Source organism: Orycteropus afer, unplaced genomic scaffold (genome assembly GCF_000298275.1).
Source record: "Orycteropus afer afer isolate SDZICR_OR568_19922 unplaced genomic scaffold, OryAfe1.0 scaffold00252, whole genome shotgun sequence".
Lineage (NCBI taxonomy): Eukaryota > Metazoa > Chordata > Mammalia > Tubulidentata > Orycteropodidae > Orycteropus > Orycteropus afer.
Window position 1 is genome coordinate 2286021 of NW_006921839.1, and position 11869 is coordinate 2297889.

The following is an 11869-nucleotide window of genomic DNA, read 5'->3' on the forward strand; positions in this document are numbered from 1 at the left end:
GTTATTTGTCTTTTTGGTGTTGAGGTGTTGAAGTTTTCTATAGATTTTGGAGGTAAGTTCTATATCAGATATGTCATAGGCAAATATTTTCTCCCAATCTGTAGGTTCTCTTTTTACCCTTTTGACAAAGTCTTTTGATGCACATAAGGATTTAATTTTTAAAGGGTCCCAGTCATCTAGCTTCTCTTCTACCTCCTGTGCATTCTGGGTTATGCTTGATAGTCTATTTATGCCATAAATGAGGACTCCCAGATATGCCCCTATTTTATCTTTGATGAATTTTATAGTTTTGGGTTTCACATTTAAGTCTTTGATCCAGTTTGAGTTTGTTTTTGTGTATGGGGTGAGGTATGGATCCTGTTTCATTTTTCTGCAGGTGGATATCCAGTTTTGCAAACACTATTTGCTAAAGAGGCTGTCTCTTCCCAATTTAATGGGTTTTGGACCTTTAAAAATGACATTTATTAACTGTAATTGTTGTTATGTGCCGTCAAGCTGGATCTGACTCATAGCGACCCCTCCTTGGGCTTCCGAGGTGGTATCACTACAGAAGTAGATTGCTCAACATCCTTCTGAGGAGTGGCTGATAGGTTCGAACTGCCAGCCTTCTGGTTAGCAGTCAAGTGCCTTAGGCACTATGCTACCAGAGTTCTCATTAATTGTAATAGGTAAGATACATATTATAATAGGCAAGATATATACCATAGGAAAAGCAATTTCTGTTTTAAAACTGGTAAACTGTGGGCTCTTAAAGTTAATTTCAGTTTCATTAAGAAACTGCAAATAAATAATTCTGTTAGAGAGTCAACATTTGTAGATAATTTTATCATTAATAATTTGGATTTTTTTATAGTAGTATATCATTTTTTTAATCTGATGGTAAAGTATAACTTGATTAAATAATTAACATTATTATGGATTGAATTGTGTTCCTCTGAAATGTGTGTTGTAAATACTGACCTCTTTGCCTATGGTTTTAATACTATCTGGGAATGGATTGTCTTTGTTAAATTAATGAGGCAGGATTAGGGTAGGGTGTATCTTGAATCAGTTGCTTCCCCCACCCCAACTGGTTTGGGTGAAAGTTTATGGAACAAATTAGTTTTCTATTCAGCAATTTATACACATTTTGTTTTGTAACATTAGTTGCAATTCCCTCAGTGTAACACCCCTTTTACCACTTCTTCCTTAGGATCCCCATTTCCATTCTTCCTTCTTTCCTGACACTTCCTACCTTCTGACTTTGTTTTGGGGCAAATGCTGCCCTTTTGATCTTATATGGTTGTTTATTCTGAGGAGTAAGGCATTTGACTGCTAACCAGAAGGCTGACGGTTCAAACCCACCAGCCACTTCTCAGAAGGAAGATTGGGCAATCTACCAGTCTTTTGATACTGCCTCGGAGGGGTCGCTGTGAGTTGCATCCAACTCCAAGGCAGTGAGTTGTTTTTTTTTTTTATGTTCCTTTCAAGTGCTATTGTTCACTTTACAGGCCTGATTGTGTTTGGCTACAAAGTGATCTTTAGGGGTGAGTACAGTTCCAGGCTTGAAGGGTGTCTAAGGGCCACAGTCTTAGGAGTTCCACCAGTCCCTATCAGACCAATTAATCTGGTCTTTTTTTCATTTTGAATTTTGTTTGACATTTTTCTCTAGTTCTGTCCAGCACCTTCTGTGGCCCCTATCAGAACAATTGGTAGTGGTAATTGGACACCATCTAGTTCTTCTGGTCTTGGGGTAGTGGAGGGTGTGGTCTGCATGGTCCATTAGTCCTTTGGGCTAATTGTTTCCTTGTGTCTTTGATTTTCTTCACTCTTCTTTTTTTTTGGATGGGGAAAGACCAATAGTTGCATTTTAGATGGTCACTTGCTAGCTTTTAAGACTCCCATCACTACTCACCACAGTAGAATTCAGAACACTGTTGGGAACTGTGTTATGCCAATTGACTTAGCTATTTACTGAGACTGTGGTCCTAAGCCCAGTGACTCTTTCCCACAAGGTATTTGGTTATGGCTAAGAACTTTTCATGTGTTTGCCCCCTGTTTGCTCTGCTATATACATAGATACATTTACAGCATATACAAATACATGTATATAGATATCCTCTGCCAAACCTATATATGATTGTGGGTATTAAATGCAAGCTAGCAAGCAGAGATAGGAGAAGAGAAATGACAAACCAGGTCTAGATTGCCCAGGATCAGAAGCTCAGAAGAGACAAAGACCTTCCTCCAGAGCTGACAGAGATAAAACCTAACCCTACAGCCAGCACCCTGAATTCAGACTTCTAGCCTCCTACACTGTGAGAAAATAAGTTTGTTTGTTAAAGTCACCCATCTGTGGTATTTTGGTGGTATTTCAGTACTAGATAACTAAGACAAAATTTGGTACTGGGAGTGGGGTGCTGCTGTAACAGATACCTAAAATGTAGAAGTGGTTTTGAACTTGGGTAGTGGATAGAGGCCGGAAGAGTTTTAAGGTGCCTGCTATTAAAAGCCTAGATTGCCTTGAAGAAGCTGTTGGTAGAATTACAGATGTCAAAGCTGATGCTGATGAAGACTTGGAAGGAGGTGAGGAGAGCAATAGAGAAAGTCTGTTTGTCTTAGAGAATACATATGGCACCAGCAACAGAATGTTGCTAAATGTGGATGTTAAATGTGTTTTGTGTTGAAGGTTTAAAAGAAAAATGATGAGTATATGATTGGACAATGGAACTTTTTATACAATGCTTTTTATACAATGGCAAAGAACTTACTGAATTATGTTCAAATATTTGGTGGAAGGTAGAACTTTCAAGTGATGAACTTTGATATCTGACTAAGGAGATTTCTAAACAAGATCTTAAAAGGGGCACATGGTTTCTTCTTGCTGCTTATAGTAAAATGTGAAAGGAAAGAGACACTTAAAAATGAATTATGCAAAATGAAAATAAAACTTAGATTTGGAAAATTCTGTTTACAAACTAAGGACACATGCCCTAGAATTTTCACCAAGGATGTGGCTACATAATCTTCTGTTAAAGAGATTAAGCCTGTGACAGATGGATCTAATCAACTACCACAGCAGAAAAACCATCAGTCTTGGAATTCTACAGGCAGGAAACAGGCATCTGTACATCTGTTGTTCTCCAAGAAAAGAAAAGAACCATCCATGGAGCAGCTTGTTGTTGTTGTTGTTGTTACGTGCCATCGAGTCAGACCCAACTCATAGCGACCTCCTCTTGGTTTCCAAGGCAGTATCACTGTTGTTGTTGTTGTTATTTGCCGTCGAGTCGGCCCCGACTCATAGCGACCCCTCCTTGGGTTTCCAAGGCAGTATCACTACGGAAGTAGGATTGCCCAACCCCTGGCAGTATCATTATGGAAGTAGATTTCCCAACCTTCCTTCCCAACCCCCGGCAGTATCACTATGGAAGTAGATTTCCCAACCTTCCTTCCAAGGAGTGGCTGGTGGGTTTGAACCGCCAGCCTTCTGGTTAGCAGTCAAGTGCCTTAGGCACTATGCTACCAGAGCTCCCATGGAGTAGCTTGGAGCTCAGCAAAACTATTGAAAGAAGTGTGGGAAGTAGAGCTGCCTCAGCCTCAAAGGGTAGAGCCATATCCTCTGAGATCTCAAAGGGTGGGACCCTGGGGTCTTTGCTTTCAAAGAGATATTCACCAATTTAGGTCTGGAGTGTGAGGCTGCCATTTAATTTGGTCAAGAGGATGGGCCTGCTGCCCAAAGCTAAGTGGACAGGGCTGCTAGCTCAAGGGGCAGAAGAATGGGGCCTACTGGGGCCAGAAGGATAGGGTTCCCACTCAGATGGACTAGGAGAATGGAGCCACCCAAAGCAAAGGGAGCAGAGTTGCCATCCCAGTGAATCTAGAAGGTAGAGCTGAAGCCCAGGGCTGAGGGGCCTCCACTCAGAATACGGAGAGCATGGAGGGCAGGACCATTGGCTAGATAGTTTCAGAGAACAGATTATTTTCGAGCCTTGAGAGCTAATATAATGTCTTCTACTGGGTTTTGTACTTGCTTGGTGCCAGTTATCCCTTCTTTCCATCCACTTTTCTCCCATTTCTAATGGAAATGTCTACTTTGTGCCTGTTCCACCCTTGTATTTTGGAAACAGGTAACTTGTAGTCTAGATTTCACAGGTTTGCACATGGAAAGGAATTTTGCCCTAGGATGGAATATACCTTAAGTCTCACCCCTGTTTGATTTAGATGATTTAGAAGATGAGATTTTGGAGTTAGAGTTGATTTAAGACTTTTGGGATGATGTGATAGAGTGAATGTGTTTTACTTATATGTGGCAAGGACATGATATTTTGGTCTCAGAAGTTGGAATGTATGGATTGAATTGTATCCCCAAAAATATGTGTTATAAATCCTAACCTCTATGCCTGTGGTTATAATCCCATTTGGAAATCATTTGTCTTTGTTATGTCAATGGGGCAGGATTAGTGTAGGATATATCTTGAGTCAGTCTCTTTTGAGATATATAAGAGCTTAAACACAAGCTAGCAAGCAGAGATGGGGATATTATATATATATTAAGGAGCTCTGGTAGCATAGAAAGAAATGCTAATTCACGTGAAGATTACCCAGGAGCAGAAGCTCAGAAGAGACAAGGAACTTTTTCCAGAGCCAACAGAGAGAGGAAGCCTTTGGCCAGAGTTGGTGCCCTGAATTCAGACTTTTTTAGTCTTCTAAACTGTGAGAAAATAAATTTCTGTTTGTTAAAGACACCCATTTGTGGTATTTCTGTTATAGCAGCACTAAATAACTAAGAAGTGTAAAAAAAAGAAAAAAATTAGTAATTTCTTTTGTAAGTCCTATTTAAAATCCACTCTCATAAAGGTCTTGTTGAATAAAGGTATTATTAACTCTAGAAAAAAGTTACTGCACCTAATATGACAGATTCCATACATGCATAAAATATATTTTTTTATACATATTCTTGTATAAGCCTCATATGAACTTTGTGAAGTAGGTGGAATATCTTTATTTTAAAGATGAGAACACAGAAGCTAAGAGAGTTTCATGTGGCTAAAATACATAGGGGGATTCATATTCAGGTTTGTGATTGCAACCCTATAGTTTTTCTGGTGGCCTCCTTCTTCATTTTTTGGATGTTTTTCCCACCTGCAAACTCAGTTGAAATGCATGTGGTTTGGAAGCTGCTCCAGAAATTGATTATAAACTCAGAAGGGGATTTTACTAATGAAATAAGGTTGATTTAATTAGTTTTAGAAACTTTAAAATGACTGGAACTTGCTTTGTAACTTGAAGATTTTTTCTTTCACTTTAGTTCACTTTCAACTTAACATTTTATTGTTATATCCAGCACATTTCAGAAATTAATTTTTATTTATAGTCCAGGTAGTACCAAATTTATGATTTGAGTTATGATGAACTACACTTATGACCATCTTTTTTTTAATGCATCTTTAATGTTATGTTGTTGTTGTTGTTATGTGCCGTCGAGTCGGCCCTGACTCATAGCGACCCCTCCTTGGGTTTCCGAGTCAGTATCACTACGGAAGTAGGATTGCCAAACCTTCCTCCCGAGGAGTGGCTGGTGGGTTTGAACCGCCAGCCGTCTGGTTAGCAGGCAAGTGACTTAGCCACTATGCTACCAGAGCTCCCAATGTTATGTACTACATACAATGTTAACCAAACAAAACCAAACTCATTGCCATTGAGTCGATTCTGACTCATAGTGATCCCCTTTGGGTTTCTGAAGCAGTAAATCATTATGGAAGTAGATTACCCAGTCTTCCTTCTGCAGAGTGGCTGGTGGGTTTGAACTCCCAACCTTCTGGTTAGCAGTCAAATGCTACCAGTGTTTAATTTGCTGATGTTATTCTCAGGCTGTTCACTTGCAGATGTTTAATGTTATGAGTTACTGTTTAAAACACTGCTGGCTATGGCAATAATAATGAAAACTTTTTTAAAAAAATGAGATATTCAGCTTACATCAGAACTGATAGATGTCAGAATGGAACCCTGTCATAAGTTGGGGACTGCCTGCAGTAATAACATAAACCAAACCAGTTGCCATTGAGTTGATTCTGACTCATGGTGATCCCAGTGTAATAGGTACCATTTATTGAATACTTTTTGTAGGCAGGGCAGTGTGTTCTCTATAATATGCTAGCCACTAACTACATTTAATTTAAAACAAAAACTTCAGTTCCTTAGCTGTGCTGGCCACACTTCAGTTGTCCATGTGTCTAGTGGCTCCCATATTTGACAGCAGGTACAGAACATTTTCATCATATCTGGAAGTTCTGTTGGACAGTGCTATGCACTTTACATATTGTTTCTAATTTATGACTATTTAAGGCCTCTTTTATTATTTATTATGAGAAACTCGGCTCAAAAGATAAATTGCCAAGTGTACATCTCTGGAGAGATAATGAAAAATGACTTCAATGGATTTATGTTACATTGGGGACATAGATAAGAACCAGAGGATATAGTTTGATAAACTAAGTCACAAAGCTTTATGAGCACATGTAGGAAAGGTGCTGTACTTAAAGAGTCAGATAGTCAGAGAAGGATTCTTGGAAGAAGTCCTGTTTGAACAGGTAAAAGTTTGTAATTAGATGGAGTACTTTCCGACGTTTAAACAATGTCTTAAATGAGGGAATAGGAGTTTCCCTGGTCAGTAGGAGGAATATTCTAGATGCAGGGAACAGCAGTAGTATGTGTAAAGACATTCAAGTGTAAATGAGTATAATTCATTGGGGAATTTCAAGTAAAGCAGCACTCAGCTGCTAACTGAAAAGTCTAAGTTTTGAACCCACCAGCCACTCCACAAGAGACAGATATGTGGGTGGCTGCCTGCTTCTGGAAAGATTGTTGTTGTTGTTGTTGTTATGTGCCATCGAGTCAGCCCTGACTCATAGCGACCCCTCCTTGGGTTTCCGAGGCAGTATCACTACGGAAGTAGGATTGCCCAACCTTCCTTCCGAGGAGTGGCTGGTGGGTTTGAACCGCCAGCCTTCTGGTTAGCAGTCAAGTGCCTTAGCCACTATGCTACCAGATTACAGCCTTGGAAACCCTATGGAGGCAGTCCTATAGAATTGCTGTGAGTCACCATCAACTTGATGGCAATGTTTTGTTTGTTTTTAATAGCTAGGTATGCTTGAGGGGGAGGGTGTGTGAGTTGAAATGTTGGGAATGAAGTTTGAAAGGTAGGGAGAAGCCAGATTCTAGAGTTTGATCTTTATGTTATAGGTAAATGCTTGCTTTATTTCACTATGATTTTATAGATTTTTTTTTTTAATTGTTAGAAAAAAGATACATAGTTCAAGCTGTGAGGTTTAAAGAAAAAAATTATACAAATTTTGATGAGACAGTATATATGCTACTGTATTTTTAACTGAATTGAATGTGAAATATGTTGTACTAAAAAACTTTAACTTGAAATAAAAATTTATGCTTATGTTGAAAATGACAAATAATACTCATATTTCTTTTGTACTTTTAGCAGACTGGAAGCTTTTCTAGCTGGTCTGGTAGTTTCCTTATGGATGATAGCATGTCTAATACTCTAAATAGCCTTGAGGAGCACACAAGTGAGTTTTACAGTATGGATGAGAATCAGACTGTGTCTGCTCAGCAGAATTCACCCACAAAGTTCCTGGCCATAGAGGCAAATGCTGTGCTGTCATCTCTACAGACTATTCCAGAATTCGCAGAGACTCTAGAACTTATTGAATCTGTAAGTTTGAAATTGTGAGATTATCAAAAGCTCAATTTTAGTTACATGATTTCATTCTCAGGAACTCCAGTTTAATGTACACCAACATTACTTTGTATGCCATGATTAATTTTGGTTCTGATGTTTTTCAGTGTGTGCTTTGTATAGATTTGTTTTCTTATATAGAATTTTAAAAATTTAATAATTAGTTTTTTAAAAAATTTGATTGTGGTAAAATACATATAACAGTCACAACCAATGTCACAGAACAATTTATGTCTGCACATAATCAGACAACTGATTTTCTGTGTTAGTTTTACGTAAAACCAGAAAACCAAATGCACTGCCACTAAGTTGGATCCAACTCAGAGCGACCCCCCTCCTTGGGTGTCCACAAGGCCGTATCACTACGGGAGTAGATTGCCCAGCCTTCCTTCCTTCCAAGGGGTGGCTGGTGGGACCAGCCTTCTGGTTAGCAGTCAAAGCGCAATAAAATGTTCAAAAAAAGTATAACAAAATATTTGCCATGTTAAGTGTACAATTCAGTGAAATTAGTTAAATTCACTGTTGTACAACCATTACAACTATTTCCAAAAGTTTTTCATTAATCCAAACAGAAGCTCAGTTATCCCTTAAGCTATTAGTCCCTGTTTTCCCTTCCCCAGCCTTATTAACCACTTTTGTTTTCTCCATGCATTTGCATATTCTAGGTATTTCATGTAAGTGGAATCATACAATATTGATCTTTTTTTTTGTTTAACTTATTTTACTCAGCATCATGTTTTTAAGGTTCACCTATGTTGTAGCATATATCAAAACTTCTTTTCTCTTTATGATTTAATAATATTTCATTGTATATATTTACCACATTTTATTAATCCATTCATTTGTTGATGAATACTTGGGTTGTTTCCACCTTTTGGCTGTTGTGAATAATGCTGCAATGAATATTGACATATTGTTTGCAGAAGTCCCTGCTTCCGGGTCTTTTGGATATATACCTGGGAATGGAATTGCTGGGTCATATGGTAATTCTGTTTAACATTTTGAGGAACTGCTAAATTGTTGCCCACAGTGGTTACACCATTTTTCATTCCTACCTGCAGTGCACAAGCATTCCACTTTCTCTGCATCCTCCCCAGTACTTATTTTCCATTTTTCTCCTAGTAGTCATCATAGTGGGTATGAAGTGTTATCTCATTGTGTTTTTTATTTAGTGCCTAAGGCATTTGACTGCTAACCAGAAGGCTGGCAGTTCAAACCCACCAACTACTCCTTGGAAGTAGTTGGGCAATCTACTTCCATAGTGGTACCACCTCGGAAGCCCAAGGGAGGGGTCATTATGAGTTGAAGTGACTCCACAGCAGCTAGTGAGAGTGATTAATGAAGGAGCTCTGGTGGTACAGTGCCTAAGGCAACAGAAAGTTGGTGGGTCAAGCCCACCAGCCACTCCATGGAAGGAAAACTGGGCAATCTACTTCTGTAATGATTTACTGCTTCTGAAACCCAATGGGGGTTGCTGTGAGTCAGAAGCAACTCAATGACAGTGGGTTTGGTCTGAGCGACTAATGATGTTAAGCACCTCTTCATGTGCTTATTGGCCATTTGTATAACTTCTTTGGAGAAATTTTTTTCCCCCCAAGTCTTTTACCTATTTTGTAACTGGGTTATGCTTTCGTTGAGTTGTAAGGGTACTTTCTTTATTAATGGATATTAAACCTTTATCTGATATGTACCAAATATTATTTGCACTCTGTAGGTTCTCTTGTCACTTTGTTGCTCAGTCTTTTGATGCTTAAACATTTTTGATTTTGATGAAGTCCCATTTATCTATTTTGTCATTTGGTACTAATGCCTTTGTTGTCATATCCAAGAATTCATTGGCAAAAACAACGTCTTGATGCTTTACCCCTATGTTTTCTTCTAAGATTTTCATGGGTTCTAATATTTAGGTCATTGATAATTTTGAGCTAATTTTTGTATGTGGTGTGAGATAGAGTTCTGATTTCAGTCTTTTGAATGTGGAGATCCAGTTGTCCCAGCACTATTTGTTGAAGAGACTATTCTTTCCCCATTGAATAGACCTGATATCCTTGTCAAAGATCAATTGGCCATAGATGTGGAAAATCAATTGGCTTATTCCTGGATTCTCAGTTCTGTTCCATTGGTCTATATGTCTATCCTTATATCAATACCAGGCTGTTTTGATTACTGTAGCTTTATGTTTTAAAATTGGGAAATGTGAGTCCTCCTACTTTATTCTTCTTTTCCAAGATTTGTTTGGGCTATTTGGAGACCCTTGCAGTTCCATATGAATTTCAGGATGCCTTTTCCATTTTTGCAAAAAGGCTGTTAGAATTTTGATAGGGATTGTGTTGAATTGGATAGGATTGGTTTGAATAGTATTGATATCTTAACAAATTAAGTCTTCCAATCCATGAACATGGGTTGTCTTCCTGTTTATTTAGGTCTTTAATTTCTTTCAGCAATATTTTCAGTGTACAAGTTTTTCATCTCCCTGGTTACATTTATTCCTAGGTACTGTATTTTAAAATATAGGAGCTCTGGTGGTGTTGTGGTTAAAGTGATGGGCTGCTAACCAAAAGGTTGGTGGTTTGAACCCCCCAGCTGCTCTGTGGGAGAAAGATGAGACAGTCTGCTTCCTTAAAGAATTTTAGCCTTGGAAACCCTATGGGGCAGTTCTACTCTGTCCTATAGGGTTGCTATGACTTGGAATTGGCTCAATGGCAGTGGATTTGGTTTATTTTTTAATTGTAATGAAACTGTTTTAATTTCTTTTTCAGCTTTTTCATTGCTGTTGTATAAAAAATATAACAGCTTTTTGTGTTTTGATATTATATCCTGCAACCTTGCTGCATCTGTTTATTAACTTCAGTAGCTGTCTTGTGGATTCCTTGGGATCTTCTATATATAGACCCGTGGCATCTGTAAATAGAGATAGTTTTGCTTCTACATTTTCATTTGGATGCCTTTATTTATTTATCTTCTTTAATTGCTCTGGCTAGAACCTCCAGTACAGTGTTGAATAGCATATACTGGAAGTGGTACAAGTGGGTATCTTCATCTTGTTCCTGATACTAGGGAGAAAGCTTTCTGTCTTTCCCTTTGGAATATGGTGTTAGCTGTGGTTTTCTTCATAAACGCCCTTTATAATGTTGGGGAATTTCCCTTCTATTCCTAGTTTTCTGAGTACCAACTAGGTTTTGTGTGTATGTGTGGTAAATGTATATGTAAGCAATTAGTTTTTATTATGCAAGCTGTACATTTAGAGATAGTTGAAAACTAGACAATATGTAAAGAAAATTAAAATTCCTCATAAGCCCAGAGTTAACAACTTTATGTATCTTTTCATATGGAAATTCATATTGTAGATACATAAAATGCACAAATTTGCATGTTCTTTAAGCCCAAAGTGGCATCATACCATATATACACTTAAGTATTACATTTGTGGGTTTTTTTTTTTTTTTTTTTGGTTTCTCCACATTATTTCATGAGATGTCTCTGTTAACTGTGTTTTAAACTTGATGTTTAATGGACTAATAATATTTCACCATATAAGTTTATAAATGTTCATTTATATACTCAGTGTACTAGCATTATTGGACATATAGGTGATACATAGTTTTTCAATATTATAATTAACAATATGCTTATATATAAAGTTTTGTGCAAAATTAGGATTATGTCCTTAGGTTAAATTGAATTTGTAGATCAAAGTATATGAATATTTTTTAACGTTTTTCCATACATATTACTAAGGAGCTCTGGTGACGCAATGCCTAAGGCATTTGACTGCTAACTAGAAGGTTGATAGTTCAAACCTACCAGCCACTTTGTGGAAGGAAGACTGGGCAATCTACTTTCATAAAGATTTACCATCTCAGAAACCCAGTGGGGATTATTTTGAGTATGAATTGACTCAGTGGCAGTGAGTTTTTTTTTTTTTTTTTTTTTTTGGTTTATGCACATTACCAAATGTAGATTTTGATAGTGTTTTTTTCTGCTGTGAAGTAGAATGTGATGTTTTATGGTGAGTTATATTTGATTTATTCTTTGATGTTGTTGTTGTTGTTGTTGTTATGTGCTGTCGAGTCAAACCCGACTCATAGCGACCCCTCCTTGGGTTTCCGAGGCAGTATCACTACAGAAGTAGGATTG

General features: G+C 37.8%; 1 protein-coding gene across 1 annotated transcript in view; it reads left to right on the top strand.

The window, feature by feature from the left end:
• The window catches only part of MYBL1 (MYB proto-oncogene like 1), an 81669-nt gene that overhangs the window by 54285 nt on the left and 15515 nt on the right, over positions 1-11869 (top strand). Inside the window, exon 10 of the mRNA XM_042782169.1 lies at positions 7475-7708. Within this exon, the coding sequence (XP_042638103.1) occupies positions 7475-7708 (234 nt within the window). The remainder of the gene's footprint in view (positions 1-7474; positions 7709-11869) is intronic.